General features: G+C 39.7%; 1 protein-coding gene across 6 annotated transcripts in view; it reads right to left on the reverse strand.

Annotated features, from left to right (window-relative positions):
- Nucleotides 1–22,420, reverse strand: part of LOC116329977 (vascular cell adhesion protein 1-like) — a 53,409-nt gene that overhangs the window by 26,664 nt on the left and 4,325 nt on the right. Inside the window, exon 1 of one of the 6 annotated variants that reach the window (XM_039613807.1) lies at nt 699–852. The exons of 4 other annotated variants lie outside the window; for them this stretch is intronic. In XM_039613807.1, the coding sequence (XP_039469741.1) occupies nt 699–771 (73 nt within the window). In that variant the 5' untranslated portion in view covers nt 772–852. Of the gene's footprint in view, nt 1–698; nt 853–19,621; nt 22,303–22,420 lie in introns of those variants that run through there. One more of the 6 variants, XM_039613809.1, reaches the window with a different exon arrangement.

Below are 22,420 nucleotides of genomic sequence, written 5' to 3' on the forward strand. Positions count from 1 at the left end.
ACAGTCACTAGATCTCAAATCAGTTTAACCAATGCGGGTTAGCGTGACCAGATCCAGATGTGTTAAAAACAGTAACTGTACTATCCAGGTTAAAGACTACTGTAGTTTATCTAAATGAAGTTTTCCTAACTCTCCTGCTAAGCAAATACATTCATCACAAATGGAAGCTAAACTTGACCGTATGAGGAGTCTTTGTACGAAAGCTACTTTTGGCTGCTCCCTTATAAACAACAGATCACCACAGCGGGAAGCTCTGCATGTTTGATGCAGCAGATTTTTAGGTCCGATGCCATCCTGACACAGTCCCAAATGGATCAAAGCGGGGATCTTGTAAATCACTATACTATGGAGCCACTTTGCAATACAGTTTTATCGCTCTAGTTTAGACACTATTTTCTCAGCCATCACCAAAACGAAAGGAAATGAAGGAACAGCTTTAGGAAGAATGATTTTCCATCGGTAGAGGGGTCCGGAGATTTTGGATATTGAGTCTCAGAAGCACTTAAACTTTATGTTGATTTCTTTTTTCTTTTTCTTTTTTTATTCAATAATATGAGACATAATGAAATAGTTAAATCTCTAAGTCTCATAATAAAAGCACGAAGCGTCAAACTGATGTATTACTTTGAAGCAGCAACACTCTACCCCAAAAAACTATGGGAAAAATCTGTGAGCAAAACAGATAACAGGACACTTACCAGAGGTGGACACATGGACGTCTCGGAAGGATATTATCAAAGAAATAAAGAGGAAAAGGTAACAGGAAAACATCGTGTCCAAAGAGTTTTGTTGGGAAAATGAAAAAATGTTTGTTAATAAAAAATCTCAGAGGCAAAGTTTGTTCGCCTGATGGTGTCTGGAATGAACTGAGAGCAGAAAAGATAGCAACATGGAGGCCCAGTCTCTTTTATAAGCTGTGGGCGGGGATCAGCGGGCTGGTCTTCTTTTTGGGAAAGTGAAATCGAAAGCATCCATCTCGGTGAAATCCCATTAAGCAAAAATAAGCGATGAACTCATGACCTGAGTAACATGAATAAGCCTCATAGCAGGCAGAGCCCCCTGAACACGATACTCTCTGCAGTTATTTTTAGTCTGTTTATTCTTGCTCCCCTTTGCACTAGCTTGAAGACATAAGAGGCACAACTACATATCAGAAGAATCTGCAACCACATCAGCAGAGCCACACAAATGCAATGGAAAGACCAAACCATCTGAAGAAAACTGTGGTACACTGCATGCCAGTTATCTGAATCAGGGATAAAAGTATCATAATCATAAAAACGCAGTGTTGTGAAGTTTAAATCTCCCCAAACAAACTGATTTGCCGCACAGACTAGGTCAAACAAATGCATTTATCCATTCTCCAATATAAAAAAAAATCAAGTCAGTGACATTGTCTAAAGTATACTTCTCTTTATAGATCCTATAATATTTTTATATGTAACAGTAAAATGGAACAAGTGTTAGTGAAAAGGCTTTTCACTCGGGGGTCACTGGTAATCCTGCTGAGCCATACGGAGTGTAAAGACAGTTAACATTCCTAACATGCTTCTGTGTTTACTAAAATCTTGCCTCATTTTGCTTTTAGGACTCATTTCAATGCTTTGCTGGGTTTTAGGATCTTGAACCCCACTTTGAAATCCACTGCTCATCAACAGCTGGCAGAGCAAAAATTTAACACAAATCAGAGATTAAAACTGATGACGATTATAACAATGAAGCTTCCCTTGTCCTCATATTCAAATTTTATTTGTCACATGCACAGTACAACATGTAGTGAAAAGCTTGGGTCCCAGCTGCGGACATAGCCACACTGTTCCAGGGCTTGGTTTTAGCATGGAGGGTTTAGCCAGGACCCTTACTAGATACCAGGTGGTATCAAATGTGTGACTCCTGCTCCAAAGGTGTGTAGTCTTACCACTACACTATCCAGCTGCTGCTCACAGCCCTTGCTTTGCTTTACAGCAAGTTCACTTACAAAAGTCAGACAGACAGACAAAGACTATGACAGGAAGGGATTTGAGTGATTTGTTCACATAACTGCACTTGGATGGGCTGAGGATGAAATGTGACAAACAAAGACTTTAACAAATACAAACACAGATCCTTAAAGGTACTCGTTCAAGACCCCAAACATTATTCACTTCTCTCACTGAACTAAAAAAATGTAAAAAAGGAAATAAAACCTGTGGGTGATTAAACTGCAAGCATAATAGTGACAGCACTTTGTATGAAGTTAAAAGTTTGTATGTCTGTACCTATTTTCAATGATATCAACTTTATTTTTTCAAGTCACCTATATTTGACAACAGTATAATAAAAATGGAAATATGGCCACACCAATGAAAAAATTCTGGAGTCGCTGTTGATCTGAAGACCCTGTTGCAGCAAATTTGAAGGACTATAATGTTAGTTTCTTAAAAGATGTGACCAACAGGGGGCATCAGTTACAGCTTATTAATATGATAGCTCGTTAGTCTGTGTGTGTGTGTGGTTCTGGGATTACTAACATTATATAAGACTTTCAATCAAGGGAAATAAGACAATTAAGATGTTGCCTGAAGTATGCAAAGAATAATAACTTTTCAATAAATATCCACACACAGTGGTGGTCCTAGCCTGTTTGGTGCCCTGCGCGAACCCCCCCCCCCCCAAACACACACACATACATAAAACATATTAAGGATTGTACATTAACATAAAACTGTTGTCAGAACCATACTGAATTTCACCAGAGAAACACAAACACACACACACACACATATATATATATATATATAGCGAGAGAGAGAGAGAGAGAGAGAGAGAGAGAGAGAGTATGCATAGTATGCAAACGGCTACCAAACAGCCATCATAATTCGTCATACAATGAGAACAGGACAAATCAACAATTGACAATGACTAATTAATATTGTGCTGAACACAGTCCAAACGATTCAGTAATCTAACAAACGTAAACAGAAGTTTTCACTATCCCTACTAATTAATGTTTTCATGTTGTATCTCTGTTGTGGTCAGTGCTATCCTCCATGCTGTTGCATGCTGGGGCAGCAGGTTGAGGGTCACAGACGTCAACAGACTAAATTAACTGATCCACAAGGCCAGTAACGTTGTGTGGATGGAGATGGACTCGCTAGGGAGGTGTCTAGAGGCAGATGTTGTCCAAGATAAAGACAATGTTGGATAATACCGCCCACCCACTCCATGACATGCTGGCTATCACAGGAGCACGTTCAGTGAGAGACTGAGATTACCAAATGCACCACTGAACGACACAGGAAATCATTCCTGCCTGTGGCCATCTCCCTGTACAACTCCTCCATCTAATACAGTGTAAACACTGCAATAGTCACACCCTTTTTACACACACTCTTTTCTACTCTGTAATATTCTTGTCAATTTTCTTGATATTTGTTTATAATCACATCTGTTAATTCTTGATATTTATAATTGAGTGATCTGCATATATCAGTGCTATTTCTTAAATGTGTAAAATCTTTAACACAATGTATTGTTTGGAGTTTAGTCTGTTGCTGTTACTATTTTTACCAATTCTTCTTGGAGCAACTGTAACCCACATAATTTCCTTAGGGATTAATAAAGTATTCTTAATATGATTCTGACTATTTCAGGATACATGACCTGCCATTATCCAATGACACATCTGCTTACCTGTATCTTTTGCTCGTTTCTTCTCCTTTCTCTTTTTTCTAAACTGAGCACCTGATGGCTTTAAACTTTTAGTCAGGCGCATTAGGGGGCGCTAGTATAAATAGTAGTGGCCATCTGAGCATCCCTGAATCGCGTACCTGTTATCCCCTTTCAGAATCAGAATCGTGTTTATTGGCCAAGTATATGTGCAGACAAATACAAGGAATTTGGTTCCGGTAGATGGTGGCTCTCAAGCACAGCAATGTAAAACACACACACACACACACGTCTATATATACATTACACATGCATATACATACATACACAAAGCTGTGTAAACCAACTATAAATAACTAAACTTATGTACATAAAATACAGAAATGAAATGAGGTGGAATGAATACTACAGAATGTACATAAGGTGCAGTTGCAGTCTGGCAGTGGGGAGCAGTGTGACAGGTCAACTGTTTAGGAGGAAGATGGCGAGGGGAAAGAAACTGTTCCTGTGTCAGGTGGTCTTGGTCTGCAGGCTTCTGTACCGTCTGCCAGAGGGCAGCAGGTCAAAAAGTCTGTGTCCAGGGTGTGAGGGGTCTGTGATGATTTTCCCTGCCCGTTTCCTGGTTCTTGAGAGGTACAGATCCTGGATGGAGGGCAGGGGGGCACCGATGATCCTTTCTGCTGCCCGTACAGTCCGCTGGTCACACTTCCCTCAGTGTTGCAGGTAGGAGCTGCGTACATGTCGTTGTTGCCTCAGCCTGAATTAGCAGTACTTGTGTTGATTGTGGTGTTCGTGTTACAGAGATCACCTGCGGATTACCTTCCTGAAGCCTCCATCGTGGCTGGTATGTGTTTATTCGGTGCAGTGCGTCCATTATTTCACTCAGTGGTAAACCAATGTTGTTTATAGGTCATAGCTGTAGAAGCCTCCTATGAGCCACTCTGTTCATGACTCGAGTGGCACCGTTTAATTGGTACGTAACTCCGATTTGTCACAATCTGTCTTTTATGGTTTGGTTTTCTTATAGTAAAACATTCATTATGCATTGCAGGAAGTGTGGACCTTAGTGGGCGGCCAGTAGCTTTACAGCAGGGTCGCTACGGCTTTTCTACACTACACTAACCGACGTGCTGCTGCTTTGCCTTTTACCGTCTGTTTCCGTTGGCGAGGGTTCTTTTTCCCTGCTGCTGCCAGCCCCTTAAGAGTGGACGTTGGTGTGGACGGCGGCTACATACATACATGCCGGCTACGGGAGTCGGCTGGCGTGCATGTCAATCGACTGAATTGTTAAATTAAAGTAGTCGGGCGGACGGCAATTTGGAGTAATACGGAGACTCCGTCTGCTCCAGATTTAAAGTTTTATTTAGTTCGTGTGTCTGTCTCTCTGTTGTTTTGATTTGTAGTTTGGGTTTTTGTTACACCACTGGTAGGAGGCCCTTTTTCTAGCTGCGGATCACCAGTGTGTTCCTGCAGTTGGGCTAACCCCAGAGTGCATATTAGTTTTGTTGGAAATATATTACAATTTTCTTTGTTTCTTTTATTCAGATGCGGAGGCCCTGACGTGGAGGAGACTGGGGTGCCTTGGTGGTGGGATCCTTTGAGTGTTACACACCTGCATTTTTAGTTTATTAGTGTGAGCGTGTGATAGTGTGCTGCACTTGTGTATTGGTGAGTTTTCTTTTCTTTTTGAGTTGTTTTTGTGCGTGGCTTCCCTGTCCCCCGGCTGGTAAGCCTCAGCTCTGAATACTTTTAGAATATTTGTATATTGATATTTATGCTCGTGTTTTTATATGCTGTTCTAAATAATTATTAATAAATTGCCTGTTTTATCATTGAACCACGTCCCTGTATTGAGTATAACGGATCTGACAAGGGCGTAGATTTGGTTTTGGCATTGGTGGGGACGGATGATTCAAACCCTGCCCTGTTTCTTTTTTTTTTTTCCCCTTTTTGTCTTTGCTTCTTGATTTAAAGAAGGAGAAATATAATTGCCTAAATATGCTGTTCTACATGCTTTTAAACCATTTAAAATTACAATTCATAGTTTTATATGTGAATTATATAATGTTAAATTACTTAAGTATTTTAGACTTTAGTTTACTTCAGCCATATTTCATATAAATCAGGTATCATACAAAAATAAAAAGAGTGATGACAAAAGAATGACTTTAAGGACTTAACAACATTACTTCAGTTATAGTACACCAACATCTCTGATACATTAGCACTAAGGGAACACTAAATGACCTGGTGGTTTTTGTCCATAAAACTACTCATCTAAGATTACCACAAAGTAAAAGATCTCTCTGCAAAATTATGCAACATTTTAGGCACTATTGCCCCGATCAAATCAGTGAGCTGGGATGTTTTATTCTAAACATAAACTACTGGTGCCCCACACAAACTCAATGTCCACTATGTGAAGGAGCCAAACACATGCCTTCTCCTCTCGTTAACTGAGATAAACTGCTGGTATGTTTGTTTTACATCTATACTGTCCAGTCACTCCTGGTGGACATGGCATACAGCAGCATTGTTTAATCTCATTTGAGTCATTGTTAACCTTAGCCATGTTTTTCAGGGTTCATACTTTTTTTTTTTCCAAGGTCAAATTTAAGCACTTTCAAGGTCCCTTTTCAAGCTTTTCCAGCACATCAAATATAAACAGTACTTGGTGACAACTTTGCTTTTAGCCTTAAACCCTCTGAGGTCCAGGGTATAATTGGCCGTTTGACTACTTTTGATTTGGCCTCTATATTTCACCTTTAAAAACTGTTTATCTTGCCAATCTGTTATTATCTCATTTTGACAAACTGTATCAGCACAATTGATCTAAATTCAGACAAAATTTAAAATACGAGTAGAAAGTGATATTTTTGACTGTAAAAACCACAAGCAGGTTTAACGAATCATTTTCATAACTTGAAATGCAAATAGAAATTGTACATTTTTAAAAAATCTCCAAAAGTTGAATCTGTTCATCTGGACGTAACGTTTTGTGGGAGAAACGTTTCTCCCACAAAACGCTATGTCCAGATGAACAGATTCAACTTTTGGAGATTTACTTTCCTGGATGATTGAGAATGCATCAAGAAATTTTTAAAAAATATGCACAAGTTTTGCAAACAACCAAGTTATATGGTACTATTTACCTAAAAATGCAGCCAAGGATCAGACGTTTTTTATATAACCATTTCAAACTATTTACAGAACAATCAGGTGTTCCGCATCAAATAAGAAGGCACACAAATTATGGAAAATTATTTACTAGGACTCACCTATCATGCGACTGGAGAGCGCAAACTCCGCCATTGTCATTTTCCATCAAACACTCATTAAAACAGCAACCTCCAGGTATGTTAGCGCACTCATCCCCGATTGTCCGAGGGAGGGGCGCTCATTTTATTTCTCTATCTGATAAGAAAACTATTCAATCAGATAGTTATTTGTAGTGAATGAAATACAGTTACACTTTCAAGCACTTTTAAGCACCACATCTGAAATTCAAGCACTTTTCAAACCTTGAAAAGACAACATTAAAATTCAAGCACCAATACGAACCCTGGTTTTTAGTCTTCTGAGAGCACTGAAGCTTCTTTCAGCCTCAGTACATGCATTTTATCCTCAGATTAAAATTATTATGTACTTGATGTGCCTCACCTTTGGCCCTGGCTCTTCCCCTCTGACTGCACTAGGACATATTGCTACCTGATAAAATAACACATTGATTCGTGCCATATAAAAAGTGAGACATGTCAATTCAGATTCTTTGTCAAATGTACACTAATGAATCAATTTACATCAGCAGCCTAACAATTGTCATGATAATAAATACTAGTTAATCTATAGCACCAAATCATCAGTCAGTCACCTGTGACCTCGCCTCTTCACCTCTGTCCGAGCTACAACATGGCAGAGCTGCCTCTGTCACCTGATAAATAACAGTGAGACATTCCAAATACAAGCAGTCACACATGTGCTTCCATCCATGCCAAATCTATGCCCTTGGGATCTGAGTGTCTTCCTGATAATTAGTGTTGTAAAGACCCACCTTTTAGCACATCCCAGCACACCCACTCACTTCACCAGATGCACCTTGTTTAGTTCCCTCACCTTTGATTGGGTGTGGTGCTTGTCCTTAATTGCACTCACCTGTCACACGTTACATAAGGACTGCATTCACTTTTGGCTCACTCTTTCTTCACTCCCACATGGGGCGGCAGCAGAGGTGAGGTTCTGTTTGGGTTTTTGATTTTATGTGTTGTTTAAGGTAATGAGTAACTTAAATCTCTGTTTTCTTTCAGTGTTGGCAGTCCATGTGTGTCTTTCCTTCTTTGCTTTATTGATTTGAGAATAAAAGGAGAACCCTGTGAATGATTAGATGACTGCTTATTCTCATTCTGATCGGATGAGCCCATGATGCTGATTATTTAAACCCTGAGCCTTCCTTCCTTCACAACAATTAGCATTATTTAGATCCAGTATTCTCTGGGTGAAATTCCCAGGGTGGTGTTGTCTTTTAAACTGTGAAGAGTATGTATTTTATTCCCACCTTGTGCTGCCACAATTGGTTTTAATTTTGCACTCCAGTATGAACACCCAACCCCAGGATCACCACAACATAACCTAATAAACCTACGTCTTAGTTCACAGATTCACTTTGTCTGGGGTTTCTTTCTGGGATTTCGCACAACCCAGGATTCAAATCCTGAATACATAATAGGCTTGGATTTACAACATTATGAATGAAATGTGCTCTATTTGGAAGAAGCCCCCCCGTAGACGGGTTGTGTGTGAGACTTTAAGTCAACAAACTGTAAATTATAAATTTTATAAGGCGGTCTGCTTCTCCCCACCGCAGGGAAAAGGGTAACACCACCTGGGTCTGGGCGCAGTTTCCCCCTCCAGGGGCAAGGGTACCTAGACCCGGGGCTTAGAGTATGCTTGGGGAATGTGATTGTGTGTACAGTGTCTCTCTCTGTCTCCACGTTGGGTGAGTGTTGAGAGCATGAGGGTGGGAATAGATGTTTGTATCTGTGTGTGCCTGTTTGTCTGTGTCTATATGTCAGGTTGGGTATCAGACGCCACCTCTCTGGGGACATCTCAGGCCCTCCAAGGTTTGGAGGCCCATCTCCCCCCACCACTTCCCCTGCCGGTGGCAGACGCCCTCAGACATCGGTGCATTGGTGGTTCTTTGTGTCCGGGGGTGGGCGCCCGGGTACCCACCGGCTCACTCCTTGGCGGCTGCTTATCGGGGCATGGAGCCTGGGGCTCGCTCGGGCCACCGGGGATGGGGTGCCCTCGGCCTCGACCTGGGGCTCGGTCACTCAGGCACAGCTGGCTGCCGGGCGGAGCTCACGGGCACGTCACTGCAACCCCCTGGCTTCTGCTCGCGGCTGCTGAGTGACCCCTCATCTGGGACTCTCCTCAGCTCTTTCTGGGATAGTGGTGGCTGCCCCTCTGCTGGTCTTCCTTGGTCTCTTGTGTTCTGGGGCCTCTGGATGTCTGGAGTTTTGATCTCCTCCATACCTGCTTCATGCCCTGGAGGTCGGGGCAGTGGCCCCCACACCCTCTAGCAGATCATTACATGAAGGAACCTTTTAAAAACAAGCGTTCATGCTCACAGGTGTACACACGGGTGATCACACACACAAACTACACCCTTTTGGGCTCCTACCTCAAAGCACACTGTGCGCTGTCGATCTCACGTGCTGCACCATAATGTTTAATATTTAGTATTTACTGTCATATTCCCATATATCATTGTGATCTTGTTTATTACTCTCGTCGTCTTCTGCTTGCTTTCTTTTTCTTTCTCAACAGGTGATCCAGGTGATCGATATGTATTTTTTTGTCTGCTTATTCTGTTGGTTTTGTTTTTGCCCTTTTTCCCCGTCCCTCTTCTCAGGTTTTTTTTTTTTTCCTCTTTCTTTCTCCCTTTCTTTCCACCAGTCAAGTCTGTCCCGTATTCAGCAAGTGAAAATAAAATAAACAATAAAGGTGAATCAGATGGACCATTACGGCAAGGCTGGGATGGTCCATTTGGTAAAGTAAATCCGTTGGGCATCTTTCTTCGCCTTTAGACAATAATTCTGATGGCAAAAGAACCAAACGGGACAGGTTAAAAAAAAAAAAAAAAATTATAAATTTTAAATTCAATCAATCATTCAATCAATCACCTTTATTTATAAAGCACTTTAAAACAACTACAGCTGACACAAAGTGCTGTACATTGGAACTAAAAAATAAAATTACATAAGATATAAATAAAAGCCAAATAAAAGAAAGAAATAATAAAATAATTAATTAAATAACTAATTTAATTTCAACGGAAAACTAAGTCTCACTGAGGTTAAAAGCCAAAGAATAAAAGTGGGTTTTAAGACGCGATTTAAAAGTGGACAGTGAAGGAGCCTCCCTAATGTGCAAGGGCAAAGTATTCCATAATTTTGGAGCCACGATAGAGAAGGCCCTGTCCCCTCTGAGCTTCCTCCTGGATCTCGGTACCTCCAGGAGCAGCTGGTCAGCTGACCTGAGAGACCGACAGGGTGTGTGGAGATGAAGAAGCTCAGAGAGGTAAGGCGGGGCAAGACTGTGAAAGCATTTAAAAACAAACATAAGAATTTCAAAATTAACTCTAAAAGACACAGGCAGCCAGTGCAGTGAGGCTAGGACAGGGGTTATATGCTCTCTTTTACAAGTTCCAGCCAATGAAGCTTTAATGTCATCTAGGCATGTCATGAGAGGTTTTATGGAGATGCCACCTTTCTGCTTCAGTGGCAAATAAATTTGGCAGTCATCGGCATAACAATGAAATGCGATCCCATGCCTTCTAAGGATGGAACCCAGAGGCAATAAATACAATAAAAAGAGCAGAGGCCCTAAAATTGAGCCCTGTGGGACGCCGCATGACAGAGGAGCAGAAGATGATTCGGAACCGAGAAGGCTGACAGAGAAAGTTCTATCTGACAAATAAGACTTAAACCAATTGAGTGCAGTGCCACCAATACCCACTACATCACTTAATCGAGAAATTAGAATATTGTGGTCTACGGTGTCAAAAGCAGCAGTTGGGTCAAGCAAGACAAGAACAACATGGTTACCAGAATCACATGTCAGAAGGATGTTGTTAAAAACCCTTAATAATGCAGATTCTGTGCTATGAAGGGTTTTAAAACCTGACTGAAAAACCTCAAAGATGCCATTATCATCTAGAAAATATTTCAGTTGACTAAAAATAATTTTCTCTAAAACCTTGGAAAGTTAAGGCAGCTTGGAAATAGGCCTATAGTTCGCTAAAACTGTGTGATCAAGGCCAGGTTTCCTAAGCAGTGGCTGCACTACTGCATGTTTGAAATTTGCAGGAACCACACCAGAAGACAGACTGCTGTTAATAATTTCAAGGACATACTGTCATATACTAGGAAAAATTTCTTTAAAAACCTGTGGGCTTAATATGGCGAACCACATCCTCTAAAGTGGAGAGAGTCACAAGCTCAAACTGAGTAAAAACAGCAGTGCAAGGGACAGAGGCAGAGGGGTCAGAGTCAGGAGCTGTGATAAGAGCCCTGGTGGTGACAACCTTTTCAAGAAAAAAGTTCAAAAAATCATTGCAAATATCAGGAGAAACTTCCAAACAGACATTCAATAGAGTATTTAGAACAGTGTCAATGGTCCTAAATAACACACGTGGGTTATGACCGTTGCAAGAAATAATATTTGCAAAATATTCCCTTTTTGCCTCTTTAACAGTGTTCTGGTAGCGATGCCAGTAGTCTTTTAGAATTTGAAATGATACATGCAGTTATTATTATTATTATTATTATTATTGTTATTATTATTATTATTTATAAATTTTAAATTGTTATTGATCCCTTTACCCCTAGTCCTAAAGTGTATATTTATTTTCTTACTCTTCTTATATTTATTGTTTGTTTACTTGCACTGCTGTAACTGCAGCCTCGTGGTCTCGTCTCTGTATATACTGTACTGTATATAGCGGAGATGACAATAAAGTTTACTTTGACTTCAGTACAGCAGCAAGCAGGCGCACCGAGGGCTCTCGCACTCACTTTATAGAATTTCGAAAAAACATCGGCGCAAATTATAAGTCTGTATCATAATGTCTGGTGTTTTCGTGTTTGTTGGTTTGTTTTTATTTTGTTTTATTTTGCGAGTTGGTTATTAGATGCTGCTCCAGCCAGCCAGAGAATCCCCCGCCGCCCCGCCCTCTCCTCCCTGTGCCGCAAGCAGCAGGCGCACCTCGCAAACGGAGGGCGCCCTTACTCCCAGCAAATGGGCGATAGAAAACCGATCGGTGCCTATGCCATTCCCAATATGCGCTGGCTGCCGTCGGGGCAGCATGAGTACGAGCATTTTTTTTTAAAAAAATTTTTTTTGCCGATGCCCGTGATGCCGCCCCCCATCACGATGCCGCCCCGGGCAACCACCCGTGTCGCCCGTATCTAAAACCGCTACTGGATCTAACCTCTAGGCTCTGAGTATCAGCGTTGATAGGGTTTGAGCTTGACATCGTTTAATATAGGCAGGTGAATGGGTCTTCAAATCCCGCAAAAAGATACTGAAGAATCAAGCATAGGCTTTTTAGTGTTTTTCTTCTACTCACTGGTTACTGGTAGAGATGGACCGATCCGATATTACGTATCGGTATCAGTCCGATACTGACCTAAATTACTGGATCGGATATCGGCGAAAAATAAACAATGTAATCCGATCCATTAAATATCAAAAAAGCAGCTCACAAAACTTGCGACACGGCGTAACTCGGCTCATAACCGTAGCATGTCGGAGCAGTGTGCGTCACGTGATAGCGGCTGTGTGTATTTGTAGCCTCGCTACCAAACCAGCATTTCATCTAAGAGGAAGTTATCCCAGAGAGAAGTAAAGCAAGTGTGTAAGTTCATCTCTGAATGTTTGTAAAGCATTCCCACGTTAAGCTTAACAACCGATATATGGAGCGACTGCCTCTCTCTCCCTCACCTTCCTGCCGCTACTTCAATCGTGAAACTGCTTAACGATCAGCTGATCGGCTTTTCTGTCGCCAGTCCGTCTCTCTTCTTTGTTTTTGGCCCACTTTGCACCAGAAAGAGGAAACCAGCGGCTGAACAACAGCAGCACGTTTAAGCTTGATAAGCTGTTGTTAGAATTTATTTAATTTTACCTTCTACACCAGGATCCTTTTCTACGTAGCTGACGGCTGGTAACTGTGCAGGGGCGGATCTAGCAAAGTTTAGCCAGGGGGGCCGATAGGGCATGAACAGGGAAAAGGGGGCACAAAGACACTTTTCTTTCTTATTCTCATTTAAAATATGTAGCTTTTAATAAATAATTATCTGAATCTTACACCCAAAGTTTTAATCTGATGTAAAATGTATAGAAGTCCATTACTATATATATTAACTCTTAAGTCTAATTTACCCTAGTAAGCTATAGTACTTTTTCCTTTGGGAAGGTACCATCTGTGAATTCTGCAATTCTGTTGAAGAAAGATGTTGAATCTATTTAATTATTCTTGAAAAATAATTTGTTTCTGTGCATTTTTTTTCACCCTGCATCAAATTAAAGTTGATTACATCGATTAAGCATCATGAGGTGGAGGGTGGGGGGTGGTTCCCTATTTTTTTTTTTTTTTTGCTGGGAGTTTGCAACCCTATTAGTTAGGTTGCTTAATATTTCTGCTAAGTACTGTTACGGGTTCGAAATTGAGGACGAGAGTAAAACAATGATGGTCCAGAAGAGGTCAATCAAACAATTGATTTTTAATGAATGCACGCAGCGTGAGAGGTGCAAACTGCAAAGCAGTTGTACATCTCTACCAAAATACACTCTAGATTGCTTTTATAACATCAGGGTATTGTAACGCCCTTCTTGCGTTTACAAGCACATAATTTGCATGTACAGAACATTCATGTATTTTAAGAATTAAATGCAAACACAGAGGTTCCTCCTTGTGGCATACTCTTCCGAATATAGTGATGACCTAAGGCCTTTGAGGTCACCATGGACTGGACATCCTTCCGTCACCTGTAACTAAGCAAACTCAAATACCACAAGAAGCTGAATACATTCAGGCCTTTGCTCAGCTACTATTTTACTGTAACAATATACTCAGCATATGAGTTATGATACATATATATTTAACTCAATCATTTTAAAGTAGTTATAACTGCACCTGTAATAAACATGTTAATATTTGATTAGGATAACCCTATAATATAAATTATAACATAATGCCAGCAACTTCAATAAATGCTTGGATGAAATGATAATTAATGCAATGACAAAGATGATGGTTATATAAAATAATCCCTGTAATTCACAATTCCCCTTTTGGCGTCTTCCAAAGACGTCACTACACTATTCCCAGGTCCACTACCTTCGCTCTGACCCTCTCTAGCCGCCCCTGACTCAGCAAATCCGACAACAACCTCCTGTCCTCTAGGTGGTCCAGCAATAAAACACCAGCTCCCACTTGAAAACACTTCATGCTTAAGTGGTCTCTGCTCCTTTTCTGAGTCCTTCTCCAGTGGAAATCTTCTCCTGTAAGGGATAGAAAACAAACAACCTTTCTCTGCTACACCTTACTAACCTACTGTGTTCATCTAAGGTTCCTGTCATTATTCATAGTTGGTTCACAATATCATATCAGGCAAAATCACAAACCCTACTCCCACGTCTACTTTGTTAAGCTCTTCAGCTAGACTCTGTACCGGTTTGCCAATCTGTGTGTACATGTCTCTACACTTTTAATGTCTAAATGCACATCTGGATGTATGTGCACTTGTATGTCTATCTGCATCTATGAGTCAATGATTTGTCAGATATAAGGCGTTAATGTGAGAAATGTTTCCTGACTATTAACTCCTGATACTCGAGGAACTTTCCTGTTTGCCGAACTTCCTAGGTTTGGCCTTTTACACTTTTACTAAAGAAATTTTAACAGAGCCCAAAGAGATTTTTATTTTGCTCCTGTGCTTGACAGGTTAAGCGAAGTTATTTTTTGTTTTGTTTTGAAATTTTTCCCTTCTGTGTGTGTGTGTGTACATAAGATCCCTGGTTTGCAAATGATTTTCTGCCCCTCTGCAGGGCAACATCCTACATCATTTTGTGGTGAGTCTATGTTGGCTAGTTTAATGCAAATATGTAACAGTTGCTTCATTACATTGCCCACTCAGAGTTGCGCAGTTTCAAAGTATGTGGAGAATTCAATACACATTTCTTGGCTAATTATTTTCCCAATAAAAGTGAAATCATACATTGCATTTGATTTCACTTATATATTATCCTGTTCTGGGCTCTATCCATTATATTAACTTTATTTAATCTCCATACTCTTTATGTGTGTGAGCAACGCTTTTAGTCTTATTAAACACAACCCAAGTAAATACACACCATCCCCTGTCAGCCTGACTCTCCGCTAAAAAGCACACTTCAAAGTTTTCTATCTGGATTTACGCCTCTTTTGGCCTCAAGCATATACATAACATGCAAAGGTTACTATTAATGCCCGTTAGACAAGTTTCCATTATCTACAACATTTTGTTTCACCCGGTTCACCCTCACACATTTCCTGTTTACTTATTGCATATTTATCTTTAACACCTTTTACCTCAGTAGTTGCTAAGCAGAAACAAAGCAACCTGTGGTCCACCTTTACCCTGTAAAATAAACTCATATCATGTTTGTATCTGTAAGCATGTTTTGCATTCATTCATTACACTCCCCGCCATTCCTGCAAGTTAGGAGCTGTAAAGTTGAAAGCTGCATCAAGTCCAGGCCTTTGGCCTGGCCTATATTTAAATCATGTGTGTTTGTAAGCGTGCATGCAATTCACCTGCTATGTTCTCATCTTCCCTCAACATGTATCACCTGGACACTCTCACCAGTGAAGCTTAAAACCTGTTTGGACGGAACATCAACTCTAAACAAGCACAGTTATGCATTGTGCATAAAATTAACTCAACCTCATGCTAACCTACATAAGTACCTGTCTTAAGAGAGACCTCTGCACAGCTCAGACGCCAGTTGCAAGAGCTCTCTAACATTAGAATCATCAGCTGTGACTTATATAGTGTTATTTCGGTACTTTACTTCACACATTTTTGAACGTTGTTTATATGGGGAGTTCCTCTTTTTGTGTCTATATTTATTAATATGCCTTGTGCACTAAAGCTTCCTGTTTTTCAGTCTGGCTGAGCACTTGTTTGTGAGTATAAACTGGCCTCTACAAGCCTTCATTAGCAGATACACATTACAAATACTTCATATATACAGAGAAAAACCCAATAATCCACATTTCACTATTTTGTTCTTTGGTTCAGATTTGGATTCTGTATTGTTCTTTATTTGTTATTATTTATATTCAGATTGTTTTTTGCTAGTCTTGGTTTGTTGTTGTCTGTTTGGGAGCTGACATAGTCTCTATAAATGAACTTCTTTTGGTGGAGTAGCATCAGGAGAGAAGCTCCAGAGAGGCATCTTCCATGTTAAACACTAAAATATAACAAAAGAGATCTTCTCAACGTGTTGTATATTTTTAATATTTCCTTATTATTTTGTCATAAAATAAATCAACCAAATAACTTAAGCTGTGTGACAGCACCTTGCGTTTACGCCAGGCTGTGAACTGCCCTGAAGCTACACCCCCTTTCACCCCATTTACTTTCTCAATCTTAGTTTAAACTATTCCTGACCTTCTCCTTCTCTCGTCTGATCGTCTCAAGCACGTCCTGTACCAAATTTACTTCCTCTTTTCAAGTCCCACATTTAATTACGAGCTCCAACACATTTGCCCTATATGGCTGTTCCGACGTGTTTCCTGTCAACTTAACAGAGTTATTCTCAGAACTCAGAAAGGTCACGTAGACATTTGCTTAGTAACCCTAAAAGAGCACCTTTCATGTAGCTAATCGCATATATTAACACCCCCCTTTTTGTGACACATCTCATGTGTTACAAACTCAAAATCCTTCACTCGAGCTTAGGAAATTAAAAGAAAAAAGTTAGTCCTATCATATTAGGCATACATGCTCCGGCCCTTCAAACCTGTATTTAAGGAATGAAATCAAATTAATCATCATGTCAAATCCTTTCTTGGCTCCATCCACAGCCTGCATCCTTGAAACGTCCTAGAAACAAAAACCTGTGTGTTAACCAGAACTTCACATTTCATACTCAGTTTTTCCTCACTTATGATCCAACCTGTATTATAAAAAAGAAAACTTAAAACAGAAAAGTTATCAGTCATGTGTCTAACCTTAGTCCAGTCTTTTGTCAGTGTCCAGTCGGTCCAACCTATGGTCTGCCTCGTCCGTCCAGTCACCATCCATTTACGCACATTCACTCACATGCATTAACATCAGGTCTTGCTGACAGTGGAGACTATCTCGCAAATTTTCAGTCTTCACTCTCAGCAACATCAACTCATTTATTTGTTTTACTTTGTTTTTAAGAAAATAGTTCTTTCTGCTTTTGGACTGGATTGGCTCGCGGCAATCCTTTTAGACAGAGAGTTAGCCTTCTCCTCTGCCTATTGTAATCTGGAGAAGGTCACCGAGAATTTTCAGCGCTGTTATCCACTCTTTTGCAGGCCTGCTTAGAACAAAAATGAGAAAAAGAGAGCTGATTATTAGCTCATCAAAACACAAAACAAAATCACCTGACAGGTTTTTTCTAAGTGCACTGTTATAGAAACTATGGGCCCTTTTAGACATGTCCATGTTTATCAAAACTCCCTCTATTAAAAATAAAACAACAACCTCAAAAATCTTCAACAATCTGAAATTTCACCCGTTCGACACACTGAAAACCTCGCCAAAAGCTGCACCGTTTCGTACACAACAATATCCCCCTTTAGGCACTTTACCATACTCAGATTCAGCCTAAGATCTTACAACAATGTGTCAACACTAATTTATAAACCTCCTAATCAAATGTGCACCTCTGAACAATCTACCCCTCCTTTAAGGCCTCAATCACACACACACAGCAAGCTCCTCTGTCCACATTCACACAAGCTCTCAAACTTTTTCCATACTCAGCCATATCCCAACAATTTAACTTGGCAAAAGAAATACTTTTTTAAACTTTATCACATTATTGAATTATTTTCATTTTCTTTCTATACTAATCACTTGTTTTGATCACTCAGTGCAAAAGCACTCCTAAGTCACCCTTTTAAACTAGTTTAATCAGTTTATTCAACATTCACACCATTCTATCACTCATACAAGTAGCAAGCCGATCTTCATTGCGTATGTTTGTGTGTGCTATTTTGCATATATGGCTTCACAGTCTCACAGACACTTTCCCATTCTCCAGTTAAAGAGTCAGTTTTCTCCTTCCCCGAATTACTAACCCAAACTTTAATTTCCCACCTTAAATAACAGCCCTCCTGGTCTTCCCTCAGCAGTTAGGGCTTGCTTTCAGGTTCCTGGACACATCATGCTGTGAACAATTCAACCAGAAACTTGCCTTAACATATCCATTCATGTTAACCTGTAGTTTCATCCGACTCCTGGATCTGGAGAATTGGTGCAGGTCTGCTTGCCCCTAAAGATAACAAAACTAAAACATTTTCATTATTATCACGGACGTCTAAACGACCCACTTCTCTTTTTCTAGTCAAAAATACCAATTATGCCATGTATGTAAGCGTGTTCTTCCTTGCGTTATGTGGTCATGTAAATGCAGTGTAAGTTGTTCTCTTCATTGCATCCTTATATATTCATTGCATTTTCATGTATTCCTATTTAATTTATGCATTTTTCACTGAGCTCTAGATTCAAACTATCTCACTTCTGATTCATTTCAAAAATAATCTCACATGTAACAATTTGTATGTGTGTTTTCTATTCATTAAGGTAATGACAATTATTTCTTTCATTATTCTTACCTTTTCTAATGTTTACCTCTTTGTTATGCTATGGTGGACATCCCTAAACGATTCATGAGTTCAGGTTTCAATTTTCAATCCAATTATATCCTATATTCTCGCAGTCAAACTCGTCCAGCTTCATCTCTCACTGGTCCTCTCTGCACAATGTCCTGTTCGGGCTTCAAAGCTCCAGCAAACACAGAGGTTCCTCCTTGTGGCATACTCTCCTTGATGACCTAAGGCCTTTGAGGTCACCATGGACTGGACATCCTTCCGTCACCTGTAACTAAGCAAACTCAAATACCACAAGAAGCTGAATACATTCAGGCCTTTGCTCAGCTACTATTTTACTGTAACAATATACTCAGCATATGAGTTATGATACATATATATTTAACTCAATCATTTTAAAGTAGTTATAACTGCACCTGTAATAAACATGTTAATATTTGATTAGGATAACCCCTATAATATAAATTATAACATAATGCCAGCAACTTCAATAAATGCTTGGATGAAATGATAATTAATGCAATGACAAAGATGATGGTTATATAAAATAATCCCTGTAATTCCACAGTACTCTTTAAAATACCAGAATAGGGAGGATGGAGTAGGTTTAAGTTAGGTTTTAAGTTAGGTAAGGTTTATTAGATTGATCAGTGTTGTTGAACTATGAAATATTTTGGGTGCAGTGTATTTTTTACACACAGGTATAACAGAATAGCTTTAGTGTTGTTGTTTATTTAAACTTGACTATGAACTTATACAAAATGCAGCAAGATATTAAAAAAAACAGTTTTATTGATTAAAAAACACACAATATCGGATTCATATCGGTATTGGCAGATATCCAAATTTATGATATCGGTATCGGTATCGGACATAAAAAAGTGGTATCGTGCCATCTCTAGTTACTGGTGGCTAAGAAATGGGCTGCCGACATTCCTTCACAGCTTGATGTGATGGTTCATCTTTTCACTGTTCTGTCCTCACTAAGTATTGTCCTCATGAACGTAGACTCAGCTATACAGACAGCTAAACACTCTCCTAATCAAAATCCAAGGAACAGACTGATGTGTTGAGTTGGAAGATTTAATAAGGAAAAAGTGTGAAACTGTTGACAAAACCTGTAGCTCAGGTGGTAGAGCAGGTCACCTACTCACCAGAAGGTTGGTGGTTTGATCCCAATCCTACTCCTCCAGTCTACATGCCAAATATCCTGGGCAAGATAATATCCTACCAATGCATCCATCTGTGAATGTTAGAAGCACTAAAAACCTTAGATAAAGTGCTTGTGTGAATGGGTATGATTGGGTGAATGCTAGTGATGTGCGGATCGATATTGAAATATCGATTCTTCCGATACCAGTAATTTATGTTATAGAATCGATTCTCATATTAAAATATCACTATTTTAGTACTTTAGGGTAAATTTGTAGTTTATCATTAACAGGAACACAGTGGAAAGAAACGATATCATTCGGATCGTCTATATTGGAAGGAGCTACTTCCTCTTACGCATTTCATAGTCATATGCGAAATATGGCTGTATAAATGTGTCGCAGCCCCTGGATGCACACTCACAACAGTGGCTGAGCGTAATCAGAGTCATGTGTGGACATATTTTACCTCCACAAACAGCCAAGACGCGGTTTGCAATACATGTGGCAAGACAGTGAGGTGTTGTGGCAACACCACTAACCTCGTCAAACACCTCAGAGTAAATCATATCACAGAATATGATGAGTTATGTTGAGGCGAACTGAAGAGGAGGAGAGGGACAAGTGCTGCTATGGCGAGACAGACGTCTCTCATGGAGTCCTTTAGTGCTGCAGGCAGGCAACGTGTTCAAACAGCGCTTCAGCTTCAGGTTTTATTTCTATATGATAATTCTGTATTATTAAGCAATAAGAACAAATAGTCTGATGTCCTGTAATCATTATGAAGCTATATTATCATATTATTATTACAATTACATAATACAGTTATATATTGTATTATGAAATACAATGAAACATTATGTTTTTGTACAGAGTATCGGTATCGGATCAGTGTCGTTGATACCACCCTGAATTTTACTTGGTATCGGATCGGAAAGGAAATCAGTGGTATCGCACATCACTAGTGAATGCACCCAATAAAAGTGCTTCTCAGTGAGAGTGGAAAAGCGCTACATAAGAACCAGTCCATTTACCAACACCAGAAATAAACCAATAAAAATACTGCTTCAATATACAATATAACAAACACACCAGTAAGTCATATATTCAAAAATATGAGCACAATATTTATCTGCTGAGTCCCTGAATAAAACATCAAATGAAATCACACTCATGATCAAAATGTTAAAGAAACCAGATGGCATACAAGCTAACTTGACCTACTAGCTTAGGTGATACACCCATTCAAGTTAAATTCAAACTACAAACTATGCACTTTCACAACAAATAATAATGAACACAAGTCGACTCAATGATAACAAACAATATTACTTACAGGTGATGCCTTTATCAACTTGTGAAGGCATGTATGGCAACAGATTAACAGAGGTGAAACTGCCTCTGGCTAGATCTTGCAGAGTAAAAATACACAAAACAACCACTAGAGGGCAAACTGCAGAACAGAAAATACCTAATGCCAGCATATTTAGTGTCACCACATTTGTTCCTCAACACAGCCTGAGCTCCAGGCAAGCTTTCTTGTCATTCCTATAAGTAGATTTTAGGAACAGTCTTCTTGAAGCTCTTCTTTGGATGTTGGCTGCTTTCCGGTTTTCTGTCAAGTAGAGGTGAGGCATTTGATAGGATCAATATTTTATTTATATCCTCTAAGTTCAGTATGTAGCCCACTGACTTCTGTTAAATTATTATTATTATTATTATTATTATTATTATTATTATTATTATTATTATTATTATTATTATTATTATTATTATTATCATTATGGGGGGGTGGGTATAACCTGCACCCTTCGGTCAAAAGTATTGGGCCACACCTCTTAATCTTTGCCACCGATTCAGCACATCAGTTTGTCTTCCTTCCAATTCCACCATCAGCTCTACCAAAGTGGAAGTGATTTTAGGAACCCTAGCAAATAGGCCATAAAGTGGTAGACCACATAAAGTTACAGAGTAGGGTCACTGGTGGAAAAAGCTGGTGACATCCTGTGTTTTCAGTCTGTATCGACACAGGGCCTTTTAATTCCACACTCAGTACAATGAAATATAGAGATCACTCATTAAAAGCTACAACCCAAGACCTGTGATTTAAGGCAGCATGTTTACAGGAAATGAGTGCAAAACTGCTGCTGACTGTGTTACAGTACCCTGAAAGCAGAAGCTTCAAAAAAGAGGAAGGAGCTTTTTTTCCACTCAGTATTTAGGTCACTGGTCATGTCACTTAAAGTCTTCATTTCATGCTGTCATTTTTGTTGTTTGGTGTCATCAGATGTCATCAGTAGAGGAAGGTAACTACTACCTCAATCAAACCGGGATGATGTCAAACTTGGCAAGTTCACTTGAAGAATTAGGCAGCACCTAATGTCAAAGAAACAGCTCCAGACTTTTTGTCCACAGTTCAGACATTCTCGCAGTTTTGCAGAGGCAAGGCAGTGCGCTTAGGGAACCTTAAAACATCCTTTAGGTTGTAGCTTCACTTTCGGTTTTGTTTATAGGAACGAAAACATAGGACACAAAGTATGAAGACAAACAGAACAGCTGCAGATACCCCAACTATTATCCGTATCAAGGGGGAAGCTGCAGAGATGGGAAAGGGGGTTTGGTAAAGAAAACAGAAAAAGAGAATATTTAAATTAGTCAAACTGAAAATACCCAAACACTGCTTGAATTGAAACTGGATGCGAAAAAACAAACA

The sequence above is a fragment of the Oreochromis aureus genome, linkage group 6 (genome assembly GCF_013358895.1).
Source record: "Oreochromis aureus strain Israel breed Guangdong linkage group 6, ZZ_aureus, whole genome shotgun sequence".
NCBI lineage: Eukaryota > Metazoa > Chordata > Actinopteri > Cichliformes > Cichlidae > Oreochromis > Oreochromis aureus.